The sequence below is a fragment of the Nerophis ophidion genome, linkage group LG17 (assembly GCF_033978795.1).
Source record: "Nerophis ophidion isolate RoL-2023_Sa linkage group LG17, RoL_Noph_v1.0, whole genome shotgun sequence".
Taxonomy (NCBI): Eukaryota; Metazoa; Chordata; class Actinopteri; order Syngnathiformes; family Syngnathidae; genus Nerophis; species Nerophis ophidion.
The window spans coordinates 23,708,137-23,728,962 of NC_084627.1; the positions used below are offsets into that span (position 1 = coordinate 23,708,137).

At 40.5% G+C, this 20,826-nt stretch overlaps 1 protein-coding gene across 1 annotated transcript in view; it reads left to right on the forward strand.

The window, feature by feature from the left end:
• The first annotated feature begins 5,524 nt into the window (after nt 1–5,524).
• LOC133536241 (guanine nucleotide-binding protein G(q) subunit alpha-like) overlaps nt 5,525–20,826 on the forward strand; it is a 49,827-nt gene continuing 34,525 nt past the window's right edge. The window contains exons 1-3 of the mRNA XM_061876622.1: nt 5,525–5,814; nt 5,937–6,097; nt 12,166–12,350. Of these exons, the coding sequence (XP_061732606.1) occupies nt 5,962–6,097; nt 12,166–12,350 (321 nt within the window). The 5' untranslated portion in view covers nt 5,525–5,814; nt 5,937–5,961. The remainder of the gene's footprint in view (nt 5,815–5,936; nt 6,098–12,165; nt 12,351–20,826) is intronic.

Genomic DNA, 20,826 nt, shown 5'->3' on the forward strand with positions numbered 1-20,826 from the left:
GTCAGACGAGGCAGCGCAACTCTTCAATATTTAGCTTTCAATCTACCTGTAACAACCAAAAAGCTGTGAAAACTATGAGGCTGTGCTCTAAATTTGGATTATTTACGGAACTTGTGCGAGCCTATATACATACCATGAATTAATTAACGTGCACAGTACGGAATACGTACTGTACTGGGCTATCTACTAATAAAAGTCTTAATCAATATTGCAACATACCGTATTTCCTTGAATTTCCGCCGGAGCGCTAAATAATTTAAAACCTCTTCTCACTCCTGCGCTTACCAAAGGCATGCGGTAAAAGTAAGCATGCGCTAATTATTTTAAAACCTCATCTTCTTACCAAAGGTATGCAGTAAAAATTTGAGTGTGATGTTAGCTTGGACCTTAAATCCTACTGAATAGCTCTTAATCTTCTTCCCTTTATGCGATTTCAAATTACCGGTATTGAAATCAGCCTCCTCCATTTTGAAAATGATGACAGGGGAAGTGTCACTCGTGACGTCACGAGTTTGACCAGGCGGTAATACTAAGCATGCGTTGATTATTTTGGGAAGCGAGTTTGACCCGGCAGTAATTAAAGGCAGGCGCATACTATATGCCCTGTGGCAATTCAGGGAAATACGGTATATATAGTTTATATTCTACTTTAGTTGCTTTATTGAGAAACTAAAGTAAACGCTGTATTGTACTGTTTTTGTACTGTTTCTGTACTTGTTTGGATTATTATTGTAACAAACAGTTCAGGGTGTACCAAATTACCATAGAAAGTATTATGTAAAAAGGAGGAGTTTTGTCCCTCCAGACTTGCCGTAGGGCTGTGATGTATGACGTCTATGAAGAAGTGGTGGCGTCCAAACATTCTCTAATGTCTCCCGATTATTATTTTATTAGATAAGTACGAACCCAGGACTCTCGGCTACATTATTGTTTCTTTACTTGTTTGTATATGTTGAATATTATAAATAAAGGTTTATTTAAAAAAATATTTAGATTTCAAACTATAAAAGAAAATGTATATCATATAAGTCTATTACCATTGTTGGCATATTCATTCTTCCTACATTGTTGATAAAAGGTATAGTTACAGTGTAATAATCATTGTTACCTGTGTTAATGCCACCATGATACTACATTTGTATTATAATCCTTAAACAAAGTCACAGTGAAACTCAATGTAGTAATCACTGAATTGAGAACTGGGGGGGGATTAAATAAATTATCTTATTCTCACTCCCTTTTAGGCAAAACTGGACCATCATGCTTTCATACTGTACATTACATTTTGCATTAAATTAATTTATATTATTACATGTTGTCTACCTCAGTGTTTTTCAGCCACTGTGTAACGCGATATACAGTCTGGTGTGCCATGGGGGATGATGGAATTTCATCTAATTAGATTAAACATTTTTTTTAGCAAACCAGTAATTTATAAATAATTAGCCGTTGTTGAGTGTCTGTGCTGTCTAGAGCTCGGCAGAGTAACCGTGTAATACTCTTTCATATCAGTAGGTGGCAGAATGTAGCTAATTGCTTTGCAGATGTCGGGAACATGGTTTGTCGTGATCACAATATGCAGGCGACAGTGGGAGGCAGCGTGAAGGTAAAAAGGTGTCTAATGCTTAAACCAAAAATAACAAAAGGCAAGTGCCGCTAAGAAAATGTATTGAAGCTTAGGGATGGCTATGCAAAACAAAACTAAAACAGAACTGGCTGCAAAGTAAACAAACACAGAATGCTGGACGACAGCAAAGACTTACAGCACGTGGAGCAGACGGCGTTCACAAAGTACATCCGTACATGACATGAAAATCAACAATGTCCACACAAAGAAGGATAAAAACAACTTAAATAGTCTTGATCGCGACAACAAAGCAGGTGCGGGGAATAGCGCTCAAAAGAAGACATGAAACTGCTGCAGGAAAATACCAACAATACAGGAAAAGACACCAAAATATGAGCGCAAGACAGGAAAACACCAAACAACTCAAAATAAATCACGTTGTGACAGGTGGTGACAGTACACCTACTTTGAGACAAGAGCTATATTGATGCATGCTTGGTTATGCTTTAAATTCATATCCAACAATTGCGTTATCCATCCATTCTCTACCGCTTTTCCTTTTTCAGAGTTGCGGGGAATGCTGGAGCCTATCTCATCTGCATTCAGGCGGAAGGCAGGGTACTCCCTGGACAAGTCGCCCCCTCATCGCAGGGCCAACACAGATAGACAGACAACATTAACACTCACATTCACACACTAGGGACCATTTAGTGTTGCCAATCAACCTATCCCCAGGTGCATGTCTTTGGAGGTGGGAGGAAGCCGGAGTACCCGGAGGGAACCCACGCATTCACGGGGAGGGCATGCAAACTCCACACAGAAAGATCATGAGCCCGGGAGTGAACCCAGGACTACTCAGGACCTTCGTATTGTGAGGCAGACACACTAACCTCTCTGCCCATATATATATATATATATATATATATATATATGGACACCCAAAGATTCGCACCCCTAATATATATATATATTAGGGGTGCATGATTGCTTTTGAATCGAGAATCGCCTTGAATCGAAAAACTTGATTTATAATCTAATCGCGACCCTAAGAATCGATATTGAATCGAATCGTGGGACACCCAAAGATTCGCAGCCCTAATATATATATATATATATATATATACACATACATGGTGATAGGTAGATTGGCAACACTAAATGGTAAATAGTGTGTGAATGTGATTGTGAATGTTGTCTGTCTATCTGTGTTGGCCCTGCGATGAGGTGGCGACTTGTCCAGGGTATACACCGCCTTCCGCCCGATTGCAGCTGAGATAGGCGCCAGCGCCCTCTACGACTCCAAAAGGGAATAAGCGGTAGAAAATGGATGGATATATACACACACACACACACGCACACACACACACACACACACACACAGGGCAGTACAGCTCAGTTGGTAGAGCGGCTGTGCCAGCAACTTGAGGGTTCCATCCCCGCTTCCTCCATCCTAGTCACTGCCATTGTGTCCTTGGGCAAGACACTTTACCCACCTGTTCCCGGTGCCACCCACACTGCTTTAAGTGTAACTTAGATATTAGGTTTCACTGTGTGAAAGCGCTTTGAATCACGAGAGAAAAGCGCTATATAAATATAGCTCAATGACACTCACTCATATACATAGGTATGTATTAGGAATACCGTATTTCCTTGAATTGCCACAGGGCATATAGTATGCGCCTGCCTTGAATTACTGCCGGGTCAACCTCGCTTCCCAAAATAATCAACGCATGCTTAGTATTACCGCCTGGTCAAACTCGTGACGTCACGAGTGACACTTCCCCTGTCATCATTTTCAAAATGGAGGAGGCTGATTTCAATACCGGCAATTTGAAATCGCATAAAGAGAAGAAGATTAAGAGCTATTCAGTAGGATTTAAGGTCCAAACTTACATCACACTCAAATTTTTACTGCATACCTTTGGTGAGAAGATGAGGTTTTAAAATAATTAGCGCATGCTTACTTTTACCGCATGCCTTTGGTAAGCGCAGGACTGAGATCAGGTTTTAAATTAATTAGCGCCCCGGCGGCAGTTCAAGGAAATACGGTATGTATTATTATGAATAAGGGAATATGAGTGTGAATGTTGTCTGTCTATCTGTGTTGGCCCTGCAATGAGGTGGGGACTTGTCCAGGCTGTACTCCGCCTTCCACCCGATTGTAGATGAGATAAGCTCCAGCATGTCATGGTTATTTGGTGACGAACCCCAAGATGCAGAGATGGAGGCAGGCATGGAATGTGAAAACATGATTTAATTAAATACTAAGACAAAAACAAAACCAAAAGGGTACAAACACAAAGCGCGCACGAGGCGGGTCATCAAACAAAAGGAGCTAGCCTGGGAGCAAGAAAATAACAAACAGGAGCTTAGCGTGGAAGCTAGCGGGTAGCGAACAGGCAAACAGAAGTCGTACTTGTATTATGAAAAATAAAACGGAAGCAGGGAACAAAAAACAGTAAGCTACAAACATCAACTGAATATAGCTTACCGCTACGTTGCAAAGACAAGGTACGACACGACAGGAGCGATAGCACATCACAAAAGCGACTAGACGTGACATCAACAAGACAATACAATGATCCAGCAACTGACACCACACAAAGCAGGTACAATTTGGATTAGGCTGATTGGCAACAGGTGTGGCCAGGTGCCAATCAGCCGCAGCTGAGGAGGAACACAGCACTCAGACAAAATAAGAGCACTAGACAGGAACTAAAGACAGGAGATACTAAACACAGAGGAAACACAAATGCAGAGGAAAAAACTAAAACGTAGACAAACTGTCAGGGAAAAGCCTGACACAGCACCCCCCACGACCCCGAAGGGAATAAGCGGTAGAAAATGGATGGATATTAGGAATTTCTATTATTATGAAATAGTGAATGTGAGTGTGAATGTTGTCTGTCTATATGTGTTGGCCCTGCGATGAGGTGGCGATTTGTCTTGCCTTCCACCCGATTGTAGCTGAGATATAGCCTCCAGCACCCCCCACGACTCCGAAGGGAATAAGCGGTAGAAAATGGATGGATGGATATTAGGAATATGTATTATTATGAACAAGTGAATGTGAGTGTGAATGTTGTCTGTCTATATGTGTTGGCCCTGCGATGAGGTGGGGACTTGTCCAGGGTGTACACCGCCTTCCACCCGATTGTACCTGAGATTTAGGCTCCAGCACCCCCTGCGACCCCGAAGGGAATAAGTGGTAGAAAAAATGGATGGATGGATATTAGGAATATGTATTATTATGAATAAGTGAATGTGAGTGTGAATGCTGTCTGTCTATATGAGTTGGCCGTGTGATGAGGTGGCGATTTTTCCAGGGTGTACGCCGCCTTCCATCCGATTGTAGCTGAGATAGGCTCCAGCACACCACGCGACCCCGAAGGGAATAAGCGGTAGGAAAATGGATGGATGAATATATATTGGGAATGTGTATTATTATGAATAAGTGAATGTGAGTGTGAATGTTGTCTGTCTATATGTGTTGGCCCTGCGATGAGATGGCGACTTGTCTAGGGTGTACGCCGCCTTCCACCCGATTGTAGCTGAGATAGGCTCCAGCCCCCCCCGGCGACCTCAAAAGGGACGTCACTCGGTAGAAATGGATGGATGGAAGTAACGTTTTTAGGAAAGCAAATTACTCCTGCACATATGAATTTAAGTTAAAAAAAAATGAAGGAAAACAACCCCAAAAGTATCTATCTGGCGTATAGTTCATCGCACGCCACTTCTGTGCAGAATTTTGACCGAAGAAACCGCCATTGCGTCACGTTGTATGAATACCACTAGGAAGTGTTTTAAATGTAGAAAACAAATATCAAAATAGGAGTATTTTAAGTATACAGGCCCTTGTTTTGTGTGTGTGTGTGTGGCGCATGTTTACGTGTTTATCCATGCATGGCTGCATGCTTGTTACCGGAAATGAGTTAATGTAATGAAGAAGAACTCACACTGCTCCCCCCCGGCCCCCCCGGCCCCCCCGTCACATGCTGCCTCTCCAGCACGCCACCGGAGACGCTTTCAAGACACTACAACCAATCTCTGGATATTGTTTCTCCCCTTTATTTACGGAGCGGCAACTATTTTTTTTGTTTCCTTTTTTATTTTTTTAATTTAATGGCGCCATGAAGTAAAACTCCGCCATATTCATCACATCCACCACACCCGTCAACAATAGCGCGAATCAGTAGAAAAAACTTTTGAATTAACTCGATTTTCAACGGCAAAAAACGGGGAAGAAGGTAAAAAAGAAAATCTACTTTGTTTAAATGATTTGCGCAGCGCTTCTCGGGGGAATGTAAAAAAAAAAAAGTGCTGGGGATCTGGTAGACTTCACCGGCATTATGTTTGTGTCCCTGCCCAGGGAGGTGACTCCTCAGCCGGGCACGATGACCCTGATGGCGGCGGGGGCTTGTTGCCTCAGCCCGGAGGCCAAAGAGGCTCGCAGGATCAACGACGAGATCGAGAGGCAGCTCCGCCGCGACAAGAGAGACTCTCGACGGGAATACAAGCTCCTTTTACTCGGTAATGAAAAAGCACAGTTAAAGTTGTTTAAAGTTTTCATAATTATTTAGCTGCTTGCAAATGTTTATTAAGTTCATTTTTGCGTGTTTTTGTTGCACTACAATGACTACGATTGCGTAATAGCAGTCTATAAATGTGATGCATGACAGACGAAACCCAACATTGACATTGTTCTCGCCAACCTTCAAAACAAAAGCTTCCATGCTTCCTTACATCAGTGTTTTTCAACCCACATTTTTCGCGTTGAAAAAATCCGGAGGCACACCACCAGCAGAAATCATTAAAAAACAAAACTCAGTTGACAGTAAAAAGTTGTTGTCGCAATTGTTGGATATTACTTGTCCAGGGTTCCGCCCAATTGTAGCTGAGATAGGCTCCAGCGACTCCAAAGGGAATAAGCGGTAGAAAATGGATGGAGTTGAAACCATAACCAACAATGCATCACTATAGCTCTTGTCTCAAAGTAGGTCTACTGTCACGACCTGTCACATCCCACCATTTTTTTTTGCTGTTTTCCGTTGTGTAGTGTTTTAGTTCTTGTCGTACACTCCTATTTTGGTCGTTTTCTCTTTTTTTTTTTGGTATTTTCCTGTAGTAGTTTCTTGTCTTCCTTTGAGCGATATTTCCTGCATCTACTTTTTTTAAGCAATCAAGAATATTACAGTTGTTTTTATCATTCTTTGTGGGGACATTGTTTTACAGTCATGTCATGTTCGGATGTACATTGTGGACGCCGTCTTTGCTCCACAGTAAGTCTTTGCTGTTGTCCAGCATTCTGTTTTTGTTTCCGTTGTAGTCAGTTCAGTTTTAGTTTCGTTCTGCATAGCCTTCCCTAAGCTTCACTGCCTTTTCTTTGGGGCACTCACCTTTTGTTTATTTTTGTTTTAAGCATTAGACACCTTTTTACCTGCACGCTGCCTCCCGCTGTTTCCGACATCTACCAAGCAATTATCTACCGGCTGCCACCTACTGATATGGAAGAGTATTACACGGTTACTCTGCCGAGCTAAAGTAAAGTTAAAGTACCAATGATTGTCACACACACACTAGGTGTAATGAAATGTGTCCTCTGCATTTGACACATCCCCTTGGTCACCCCCTGGGAGGTGAGGGGAGCAGTGGGCAGAAGCGGTGCCGCGCCCGGGAATCATTTTGGTGATTTAACCCCCAATTCCAACCGTTGATGCTGAGTGCCAAGCAGAGAGGTATTGGGTCCCATTGTTATAGTCTTTGGTATGACTTGGCCGGGGTTTGAACTCACAACCTACCGATCTCTGGGCGGACACTCTAACCACTAGGCCAATGAATACTCTAGACAGCACCGACACTTAACAACAACACAGCATTTGCAGACTATAATTACTGGTTTGCAATAAATATTTTTAACCCAAATAAAAATGAGATAATCTCCCACGGCACAACAGACTATCTCGCGGCACAGTGGTTGAAAAACACTGTGTTACATTACATCAGGGATATTCACCTACATAATTCGAGGGCCACATCTTGTAAAAGCTAAGGATCGGGGGCAACTTTTCTTTTCACTATTAGTCTTACTTTGTATATTCCTAAGAACCAGCGTCCTGTACAGTGGACATTTGATTTTTTTCTATTTATTTTATCAGAGTTCCAGAAACACTTTGTTGTTTTTAAGGATCTCTATGACAGCACCCTAGTGTTTTTGATAGTCAGCCACAAAAATGTTTCTCTCACAAGTTTTTTTTTTAACTGAACTTGCAGGTCACCGGTTGACTAGCAAAAATGATTAAAATAAGAGAGGACCAAAAATGGAACCTTGAGGAACACCCCTCGTATAACTAAAGGACAAATGACTACTGACTGTATCTGAAGTAAACAAGCTATAACTACACCTTAGTTGCATAAATGGCATTTTGATCAAATGTACCAGCGTCTACTATCAGTGGACATTTGATTTTTGCATATTTATTTAATCAGTTACAGGAACACTCTGTTGCTTTTAAGGACTTGCTGCAAAAAAGCTAGCCAAAGATCATCTCTATGACAGCACTCTAGTGTTTTTGAGAGTCTGCCGCAAAAATGTGAGTCTCTCACAAGTTTTTTGAACTGAACTTGCAGGTCACCAGTTGACTAGCAAAAATTATAAAAAAAAAAAAAAGAAAGAACCTAAAATAGAACTTTGAGGAACACCACTAGTATAACTAAAAAACAAAGGACTGCTGGCTGTATCTGAAGTAAACAAGCGGTAGCTACACCTTAGTTACATACATCACATTACGATAAAATGTTTCACTGCCAAAAAAGGGTGCCTTGAGGAACACAGTTATGTAAATCCCAAGTTATGACCCCAGTGTTCTGTGTTTGCCAGCAAGGTTATAATGTCAATGCAAGTATCAGCCAATGTGTTTACAGTGGTCCAAGTTCATCTATACCAGTGGTCCCCAACCACCGGGCCGTGGCCCGATTGGTACCGGGCCACAGAATAATTTTTTATTAATTTTTATAAAAAAATAAAAGAAAATCATTTTTTTTATTAAATCAACATAAAATACACAATATACACTTACAATTAGTGCACCAGCCACAAAAACCTCCCTTTTTCATGACAAAAACTTCCCTTTTTATTACAAAGGAAAAAAAAAAAAAGGATCTCCCCTCCCCGGGCCGCAGGACAAATTATTAAGCGTTGACCGGTCCGCGGATACAAAAAGGTTGGGGACCACTGATCTATACAACGGAAACACTCTAGTGTTTTTAGGAGTTTGCTGCAAAAAATGTATGTCTCACATGTTTTGAACTGAACTCTGGGGCCGGATTTGGCCGGGCAGCCCTGCACTATATCAGAACACCACCCAGCTCTATTAAAATGTCCTGTACGATAACGTTCCATTATAAAATCATCCCAGTAGTGTACAAACCCCGTTCCCACATGAGTTGGGAAATTGTGTTAGATGTAAATATAAACGGAAGGCAATGATTTGCAAATCCTTTTCAACCCATATTCAGTTGAATATGCTACAAAGACAACATATTTGATGTTCAAACTCATAAACTTTATTTTTTTTTTGCAAATAATAATTAACTTAGAATTTCATGGCTGCAACACGTGGAAAAGGGCATGTTCACCACTGTGTTACATCACCTTTTCTTTTAACAACACTCAATAAACGATTGGGAACTGAGGAAACTATTTGTTGAAGCTTTGAAAGTGGAATTCTTTACCATTCTTGCTTGATGTACAGCTTAAGTTGTTCAACAGTCCGGGGTCTTGTTGTCGTATTTTACGCTTCATAATGCGCCACACATTTTCAATGGGAGACATGTCTGGACTGCAGGCGGGCCAGGAAAATACCCACACTCTTTTACTACAAAGCCATGCTGTTGTAACACGTGGATTGGCATTGTTTTGCTGAAATAAGCAGGGGCGTCCATGATAGCGTTGCTTGGATGACAACATATGTTGCTCCAAAACCTGTATGGACCATTCAGCAATAATGGTGCTTTCACAGATGTGTAAGTTACCCATGTTTTGGGCACTAATACACCCCCATACCATCACAAATGCTGGCTTTTGAACTTTGCGCCATTAACAATCCAGATGGTTATTTTCCTCCTTTGTTCCGGAGGATACCAGGTCCACAGTTTCCAAATATAGTTTGAAATGTGGACTCGTCAGACCACAGAACACTTTTCCACTTTGCATCAGTCCATCTTAGATTAGCTCGGACCCAGCGAAGCCGGCGGCGTTCCTTTGTGTTGTTAATAAATGGCTTTCGCTTTGCATAGTAGAGTTTTAACTTGCACTTACAGATGTAGCAACCAACAGTAGTTACTAACAGTGGTTTTATGAAGTGTTCCAAAACCCATGTGGTGATATCCTTTACACACTGATGTTGGTTTTTGATGCAGTACCACCTGAGGGATCAAAGTTCCGTAATATCATCGCTTACCTGCAGTGATTTCTCCAGATTCTCTGAACCTTTTGATTATTTTACGGACCGTAGATGGTAAAATCCCTAAATTCCTTGCAGTAGCTCATTGAGAAATGTTGTTCTAAAACTGTTCGACAATTTGCTTACAAATTGGTGACCCTCGCCCCATCATTGTTTGTGAATGACTTAGCATTTCATGGAAGCCGTTTTTATACCCAATCATGGCACCCACCTGTTCCCAATTAGCCTGCACACCTGTGGGATGTTCCAAATAAGTGTTTGATGAGCATTCCTCAACTTTATCAGTATTTATTGCCACCTTTCCCAACTTCTTTGTCACGTGTTGCTGGCATCAAATTCTAAAGTTAATGTTTGTCAGTTTTAACATCAAATATGTTGTCTTTGTAGCATATTCAACTGAAAATGGGTTGGAAATGATTTGCAAATCATTGTATTCCGTTTATATTTACATCTAACACAATTTCCCAACTCTTATGGAAACAGGGTTTGTACATCTAAAATGGGCATTATCAGACAGTCATAAAACATTACAGTGCAGACCAAATAGTCGTTGCACAATGTTGTTGTTATATTATGTGCTCGTTGAAAACGTGAGTATTTCCAACTGGCTTGCTGGAGAGATGAGGACAAAAAGGTCTGCACGGGTGGGCTCCCTGGAGGGTACCAGATTTTGGTACATTTTTGGAACAGAGAAAGATGTGAAGGGTACCAAAACAAATAATTTCCACCTTATTTTAAACCTTTTTTCTTTTTATTTTGAGTTACAAACATTGTCTGATAGAGCTTGCTGAATGTTGTGCCATGTGCCAAAATAGTGTCTTTGTACTTTTTTGGAACCCGGTATGGTACGTAAAGGGAGCATATCCCGGAATCAGAAGAGAGATGTCAATAGTTGGCTGTCAAGGTTGTTGATCCATATCACGTTTGGAACGCTTCTGGTATGGTATCTAACTAGCTTCCCCCCGGAGAGACACCACCTTAACTGACACATTTTCTGCGGGAAACACTGAAACTAGTATACTTCCATAACATTGGCCTTCCTGCACAGTCCAGCAATGCGCAGTGCTAACCAATGAGTTCAAATGAATCAGACTGTTATAGATATGGCACCTTTTATTACATGCCACTGTTAGTCACTTTGGTTGGGTACCAGCTGTAGTGGTATGTTATTTAAATTGGGGAGCTCCTTCACCTCAGAGCAAAGGTACCAAAATACAAAACCCAAAACCAGTGAAGTTGGCACGTTGTGTAAATTGTAAATACATAGAGAATGCAATGATTTGCAAATCCTTTTCAACTTATATTCAATTGAATTCCACTTTGCATCAGTCCATCTTTGATGAGCTCGGACCCAACGAAGCCGGCTGCGTTTCTGGGTGTTGTTGATAAATATCTTTAGCTTTATATAGTATAGATTTAATTTGCACTTACAGATGTAGCGACCAACTATAGTTACTGACAGTGGTTTTCTGAAGTGTTCCTGAGCCCATGTGGTGATATCTTTTACACACTGATGTCGCTTTTTGATGCAGTACCACCTGAGGTACTGCATTGTTGCTTAGGTGCAGTGATTTATCCAGATTCTCTGAACCTTGAAATCCCTAAATTACTTGCAATAGCTCGTTGAGAAATGTTGTTCTTAAACTGTTGGACACTTTTCTCACGCATTTGTTCACAAATTGGTGACCCTCGCCCCATCCTTTTTTTGTGAATGACTGAGCATTTCATTGAAACTGCTTTTACACCCAATCACGGCACCCACCTGTTCCCAATGAGCCTGTTCACCTGTGGGATGTTCCAAATAAGAGTTTGGTGAGCATTCCTCATCTTTCGCAGTCTTTTTTGCCACTTGTGCCAGCTTTTTTGAAACATGTTGTAGGCATCAAATTCCAAATGAGCTAATATTTGCAAAAATAACATTTGCCAGTTCAAATGTTAAATATCTTGTCTTTGCAATATATTCAATTGAATATAGGTTAAATAAGATTTGCAAATCATTGTGTTTTTATGATTTACACAACATGCCAACTTCACTGGTTTTGGGTTTTGTAGTTGCTCCATGCCATATTTTTGGAACCTAAAGGAGGCTGCTTCTCATCCAATATATGTATTGATGTACTATGTGTGCGTCTTTAGGGACGGGCGAGAGCGGAAAAAGCACCTTTATTAAACAGATGAGGATCATCCATGGCCGCGGATACTCAGACGAGGACAAGAGGGCGTTCACGAGGCTGGTCTACCAGAACATCTTCACCGCCATGCAGGCCATGATCCAGGCCATGAAGATTCTGCGGATCCCGTACAAGTATGAACACAACAAGGTACATGTTGCTCTTTTATTGTCGTTTACAAGGCTGAGCACTGGAGGAGCTCCTCAGTTTATATTTTACAGTTTACACCCTTCAGTGTGTAAGTGTGTTGTCGTAGTCCAGTACTTTGGTAATTTGCAGCCATGTTTAGTTTTGCAATCCTGCTGCCAAACATTTTTGTCCACATTTACAGAGCAGGCTGTCCTGTGCAAAGTTTAAGCTGTTGGAGGACATAGGAGTATTGGGGCCACACTGAAAATAGGCATGAAGTTGGGATATAAGCCATAAAGTTGGGATCTTAATAAAGTGGTCTTTTGAATTCGTCAAAACTATTGTCTCGCCCTTGGGACCTGCCATGTACCAAGACAGTCACATCGTTGATATTTTTTCAAAACGTGACAAGAGACAATTTTAGTGTATGTATTATACATTCCAAACTATGAGTCGCTACTTTTTTTTCCTAAGCTTTTAACCCTGTGGCCTATAAAACGGTGCGGCTAATTTTTTGGATTTTTCTGCGCTGCCAGCCAAATTCAACAAATAGTTTTCAACAGAAAATAAAAATGTATGTTATATTTTGTGCCGTGGCTCCATCTTTTGGACGAGTTTGCTTACTGCAAGTGCTGCGGGTCTGCAGCGCTTTCAACCGGAAGAACGAGTGCCGTTTCGTCTTCCAGTCGTCCATGGCATTCTACTTGTATGGATTCTTCATTCATTACTCCAAAATACTTTTGTAAGTTTTACAATATAACTAAAACCATTCATACTTAGTAAACCATCCCATGTGTGATGACTGGAGGAAAAATGTCATCCATATTTGTACACGATACCGTAATGTAATCAAGCTAGCGTCGTTGGGATTAGCTAAAGGTAAAGTACTAATGATGGTCACACATACACTCGGTATGGTGAAATTTTTCCTCTGCTTTTGACCCATCTCCTTGTTTACCGCCTGGGAGGTGATGGGAGCAGTGAGGAGGAGCGGTGGCTTCGCCCAGGAATAATTTTGGGGGATTTAACCCACAATTCCAACCCTTGATGCTGAGTGCCAAGCAGGGAGGTAACGGGTCCCATTTTTTAGTCTTCAGTGTGACTCGGCCGGGGTTTGAACTCACAACCTACCCATCTCAGGGCAGATACTCTAACCACAATGCCACTGAGTAGGTGGCTAATTTGTTAACTTTAGTGTATGCAATGTCATTTCAATATACTAGTTTTTGATCATATACCAAAAAAAACTGTGTGTGTGTGCGTGCGTGTGCGTGTGTGCGTGCATGTGTAGGGCTGGAATTTGACCACAGCAACCGCGACGACCCTGTCATTTGCTGTAATGCCCTAAAAATTGACCAACATCTGCAGCATGAACATGCCCTGACCGCCCCTGACTTTTTACTTGTAAATGGGCTAGGTATGTAACAAGAACAGGTATAATGATAATTTGCGATAAAATTCCCGACGGTTAGTAATACGTCTAATTTTTAATTACCGGAACCCCGTCATTTATTTAGTCTTGGCGGACAAGCTACACAGACTTTGCTCGGGAGAGTTCCCCTCGGAGTAAACAGAGCCAAGTGCTTGGTTTAACGTCATTTTCCCTTGCATCCCACTGTGTTTAAGACAACATTGGAGGCAGACGCACTTGTCCCCATACTAAAAGTATAAACCGAAGGAGAAAAAAACATTTGATGTTGCTTTAATTTGCTCAGTACAGCGTCCATCAGTTGCTGTGAAAGAGTTAACAAGGTGAGGAAACATGCAGCAGGCGATGTGTCGTAAACGTTGTCACAACTTGTTTATAAAGTCTTTAGTTTGTTTACCTTAGTCTGTCCTTTGCCTATAGTTGTGATCAAAATTATTCAACACCCACACAATTTAGGTGTTTTAGCAAGTTGGACATTTATTCCGTATTTTGTTTATAGTCATATCAAATAAAGATGTGTCAAATATACAAATGCAACTTATATTGTAACACTGTATTTTACAAAATACCAAAAAAGGACATTTTTCTTAATATCTCATTGACAAAATTATTCAACCCCTTGAAGTTCATAACTCTTAAGAACCGAATTTGAATAAGGTATTTTCAATCAGGTGTTGAAAACACCGGTAGATGTGATTAGAACCATAACGAGCAACAATTAAACTGATTGAAAAAGACTGTGACGCTCAGCTTCTTGTGGATGGTCAATGGTGTATTTGCAACATGGTGAAGTCCAGGGAGTGGTCAAAGAAGTCAAGAGAGGAGGTAATTTCTCTTCATAAAAAAGGATATGGATATAAGAAAATAGCAAAGACATTACACATTCCAAGAGACACAGTTGGAAGCATAATTCGCAAGTTTAAAGCTAAAGGCACAGTGGAAACACTACCTGGGCGTGGTAGAAAGAGGATGCTGTGTGTGTACAGTGGTGAAAAACCCCCGGGTAACAGCTGAAGAACTACAACAGAACATTGCAGAGGGGGGAACGCAGGTTTTGTCCCAGACATAAAAGCGCGCACTACGAGATGAAGGCCTCCATGCCAGAACTCCCAGGCGCACCCCGCTTCTGACTACCAGGCACAAGTAAAATAGACTCCAGTATGCCAAAAATCATCTGGACAAACCCCAAAGGTTTTGGGAAACTGTTCTATAGAGTGATGAGACAAAACTGGAACTCTTTGGGCCTATGAATCAACGTTATGTCTGGAGGAGAAAAAATTAAGCTTACAAAGAGAAGAACACCTTGCCTGCTGTTAAGCATGGTGGGGGGTCAATCATGCTCTGGGGCTGATTCTCTGCCTCAGGTACCAGGAATCTCCAGCGCGTTCAAGGCATTATGAATTCTATTTCTTTCCAGGATATATTAGCTGCAAATGTCATGAAGTCAGTGACGAAGCTGAGGCTTGGGAGACGTTGGACCTTCCAACAGGACAACAATCCCAAGCATACCTCCAAATCAACATCAGAGTGGTTGCAGAAGAAGGGCTGGAAGACTCTGGAGTGGCCTTCACAGTCGCCAGACCTAAATCCTATAGAAAACCTGTGGTGGGACTTGAAGAAGGCAGTTGCAGCACGCAAGCCCAAGAATATGAATGAACTGGAGGCCTTTGCCCAAGAGGAATGGGCTAAAATACCTGTAGATCATTGCAAGAAGCTTGTGTCCGATTATGTATCACGTTTGAAGGATGTAATTACTGCCAAAGGGTGTTCTACTAAGTACTATGATGCATGTAACTAGGGGGTTGAATAATTTTGTCAATGAGATATTAAGAAAAAATTCCTTTTTTGGTATTTTGTAAATTACAGTGTTACAATTTAAGTTGCATTTGTCTATTTGACAAATCTTTATTTGATATTACTATAAACAAAGTACGGAATAAATGTCCAACTTGCTAAAATACCAAAATTGTGTGGGGGTTAAATAATTTGGATCACAACTGTATATTTCTTTGTGTTGTACAGCCTTTTGTTTTTCAACTGTGGTTGTTTTTAAAGGGCTTTATAAATCAAGTTGGTATGATATATATATATATATATATATATATATATATATATATATATATATATATATATATATATATATATATATATATTAGGGCTGAAACTAACGATTAATTTGATAATCGATTAATCTGTCGATTATTACTTCGATTAATCGATTAATTATCGTGTAAAAGAGACACACTAACTTTCTATCCTTTCCAATACTTTATTTAAAAACAGCATACTGGCACCATGTCCTATTTACTTGCCAAATAAAACAAGGCAATTTTTACAAAAATGTTTTGTTTTTTTATAAAGTGCAGCATTGTCATGCACAATAGCAATAATTTTGCTTAGGGGAATTTCAAACCTGGCTATTACCTATTCCAACCATTCTGCAATGTCGCATGCTGAATGTCTTTCCTCTAGTAGCATGGTCGTAAGGTAGATTGACTTCATGTTCCATTCGTCTCCAATGTAGTGGCATGTATTGCCAAGGTAGGCTACACTTGTCCACACATCAGTAGTGAGAGCAATTTTGTTCTGGGTGGCTTTTATGTCAGTCTACACTGCATGGAATGTCTGCTTGTACTTCCTCTCCATCAGTTTGGAAAAATGGGTCCTCGAGGGAAGAGTGTAACCAGGGTTGAGGATGTGAATCATTTGTCTAAAACCTTCATCCTCCACCATTGATAGTGGCCTCATGTCAGTTAGCAACATATTCAAGATAGCATCAGTCAATGCAGCCGCTTGCTGTGGTGTGCACACCTTCCTTTGTACCAAGTCTCTAATGCTGGCTTGTTTCTTTCTGAAATGAGGGAAACCATATTATGAACGTACATAGTAGCATCATTTACATGTAACTTAATACACACCTAGTTGATTTGATTAATTATTTCTGACATAAATGACAAATACGCCACCACATTAAAAAAACAGCTAAATGAACTAAATGGACTTTGGAGTTGCAGAATACACCAATAACAACACAGACATGTAACTCAGCAGATCAGAACTGGGTCAGATATTGTACATGTTTCTGTTGTGAATAATAAAGGATTCATTTTAGGCTGCCTGTGAATAATAATAGCATGAAATATTCCAGCACCTTCATAACGTTTAATTATACTGAAGTGTCACTCAAATCTAAATATATTTTTATCGCTTTATCGGGTACGGCTACATGATCCATTATGAAACCAACCTGAGATATTTCTGTCTGTTACGTTTATTTCCAAATTGGTAACCGTGCGTTTTCTCTCTCAAAACGGAGTCAAATGTGCCGAAGACACATTATCAGCATCGCGTCGCAACAAAGACATAACGTTAACGTTACTCACAAAATAGCTGAACTTATGAATGCCTGTTGCGACTCTTAACAACACAGATAATGAAGTCGTCACACTATCCAAAATGTTCCTTACACTCTGAAAGTTAATACACAACAGTTGCTGCTGTGCTTCCTGAAAAAAATCTCCTCTTTAACAAAATATTAAAAACACACAAAGACAGACACAACGGATCAATGTACTCGGACTATGGACTGAAAAAGTTACGTACCCGAGAGTTCTTCCCTTCATCCATAGCTCCATGTCTCCGCTTCAGGTGCTCCTGAAGTGATGTAGTACTTCTGTGCCACGTGAGGTCGATGATACACATTTTGCAGGAAACTGTCTTCTTTGAAATCTTTAAAGTAAAGTATTCCCACACTTTTGACAACTTAGGTCGTACACTTTTCTCCAAGGCAGCAACCTCCAGATGTTTCTGCGCCGAACTATCGGTACTGTTGTCCGCCATTTTTACAATGTTTCTAAGCAAATGAGACTGCGCGGTCATGTGAGCTGCACATGACACATCATTGGCTGGCTTACTATCACCTCATGAGACGTAGCCTCAGCGCCGCCTTGTTTTGTACTGTTTTTGTACTTATTTTGATTATTATTTCTCAGCTGTTTGTAAATGTTGCAGTTTATAAGTAAAGGTTTAGGGAAAGAAAAAAAAAAGCCTCAGCGCATGCGCATTGCATACATCCAACGAATCCATGAGTAAATTAATCGCCAACTATTTTTATAATCGATTTTAATCAATTTAATCGATTAGTTGTATATTAGGGCTGCAACAACTATATATCTATGTATATATATATATATATATATATATATATATATATACATATGTATATATATAATGTGTGTGTGTGTTAGAGATGCGCGGTTTGCGGTCTCATCCGCGGATAAACCGCGGGTCGGGGGGGTTACATGACGAAAAAATAGATTTTAATTAGATTTGGGTGGGTGGCAGTTGAACCATTCGGAAATATTTGATATACATGGTTCAGGTACCCCGCCTTCCGCCCGATTGTAGTTGAGATAGGCGCCAGCGCCCCCGCGACCCCAAAAGGGAATAAGCGGTAGAAAATGGATGGATGGATGGTTCAGGGATCGGTATCCTTTACCATTCAAAGAGCCATTTAGGACCCGTGTCACAAAGCGAAGAAGACAATAGGAGACGCAAACTTTCTCTAGAATGACTGCCGGCAGTCACCCAGTTAATAAGTATTAGGGCATGCTATGAAGCCATTGGCTTTGTCGCCTTCTACAGCATGTATGATCTGCTTGTCGGTCCAGCAACATGTTGCGTGTGGCTGCAAGGCATACTGGGTGACACAGACTACACTAATAGTTGTGATATTAACAATTTTAACACTCTTAGTAATATGCGCCACGCTGTGAAGCCACACCAAACAAGAATGACAAACACATTTCGGGAGAACATCCTCACAATAACACAACATAAATGCAACACAACAAATACCCAGAATCCTTTGCATCCATGATAATTCCTGACTATTTTATACGTCCTGTTTGCAGCCAACCCCGCCACCCCCGTGCGTCTGTAAGGTGGGCGTGGTTGGGGACGCGGGGGTGTAAAATATATTCAGGAATTGTCACGGATGCAAAGGATTCTGGGTATTTGTTGTGTTGCGTTTATGTTGTGTTACTGTGAGGATGTTCTCCCGAAATGTGTTTGTCATTCTTTTTTGGTGTGGCTTAACAGCGTGGCGCATATTAGTAAGAGTGTTAAAATTGTTTATATCACAACCATCAGTGTACTCTGTGTCACCCGGTATGCCTTTCAATCTTGTACGTGTGATTGCGGAAGCTGCATACAACATGTTGCTGGACTATCAATTGGTTTGTACATGTTGAAGGTGTCAAAGGCAATGGCTTCACAGCACGCATTTATTCTTGTCATCATGATGAACACCATTGGATATTCGCGAGAACCTTAGCGGCTCCCATTGTCTTCTTTACCCTTAGAAACGGGTTCAAATAGCTCTTTGAGTGGTAAAGGTGGCCGACCTCTGATGTATTTCAACGGGCGGGTGGCGGGCGGTTGCGGTTCTGATAAAATGCTGGTTCGGGTGGACGGCGGGCGGATGACGACTTTGGTGATGATATAATTGCCTATCCGTGCATCTCTGTGTGTGTGTGTATATATATATATATATATATATATATATATATATATATATATATATATATATATATATATATATATATATATATATATATGTATCCATCCATCTTTCTACTACCGCTTATTCCCTTTGGGGTCGCGGGGGGCGCTGGTGCCTATCTCAGCTACAACCTCATCGCAGGGCCTATATATATATATATATATATATATATATATATATATATATATATATATATATATATATATATATATATATCCATCCATCCATTTTCTACCGCTTATTCCCTTTCGGGGTCGCGGGGGGCGCTGGTGCCTATCTCAGCTACAACCTCATCGCAGGGCCTATATATATATATATATATATATATATATATACACACACACATAATGTGTTTGTGTGTGTATATATATGCAGTATATGTATATATATGACAGAGATGAGAGTCCATTTTATTTGTTTATTTATTTTGGATAGATAAAAGTTATAAACCTTCCGATTACAGTAGAAGGGTGAACAATGTTACAGTAATGAGAGATAAAAGTTGATATCCTTTTAAATGGTTACTCTTTGTCATTTCTCCATAATATTACACGCTGATCCATGTGAAATTCCGACTTAATTCTCATAAAATTTTGACATTGAGCCTGTTATGTTATGCTTTATTTTTGTGAATATAATATAATTCTTGTAAATGACTACTTCATTTTAATAATCATGTGACTCCAATAGCATTACTATTACTTTTATTACAATCAATTATATTTGTAACCCTGAGGTCCCTGCTGTGCCGCACACCTGTACACACGCAAGAGAGAAACTAGAATCTGTCCCATCACACAAATAAGCTCACCCACACAAATGCGTTGTGCAAGTTTCAGGTAGAAAAGAGAGGCCTTGGAGAACAGAACACTTCCTGATAAGCTCAGTCAGTGAGGTGTGTGTGTGTGTGTGTGTGTGTGTGTGTGTGTGTGTGTGTGTGTGTGTGTGTGGTGATATAACTGTCATTGCCTTTGGGAAGCATTAACCAAGTCTGAGTCAGCATTGCTGTTTTCTTTTAACGTGTTAGGTTGACTTTTGATGGGAACTCACAATGGAATCACTGTTTTTTTTTTTTTTTAACTGAGGGTGCAAATATTAGTGTAAAGGTCAGAAGGCCAACTGGATAAGTTACCGAGAAGTTCCAAACTATTATGAATGAGTAATTCATAAATTGCTCAGGCGGTGCTACAGCAATCAACAAAAACACATACAAATGGAACAGAAAACACAATTGACACACATTTTTTTACGCCTTATTTTAAGTTTGTGAATAACTATGTCCAATGGCGATGATGTCATTGTCTAATTTGCATAATTGACTGAGTTTTTATGGCCGTTCTAGGAGAGATAAAAAGTGGGGGAATGAAAACAATCTAGAAAGGTCTGTGTTAGGGTTGTAAATGATATACATTTGTCGGACGTTAGAGCTTTTAATACTATTGTAATATTGTGATAATGCATGTTGATGACACATTTTAGCTGTGTCCTGCAAATTTGAGAGCGCC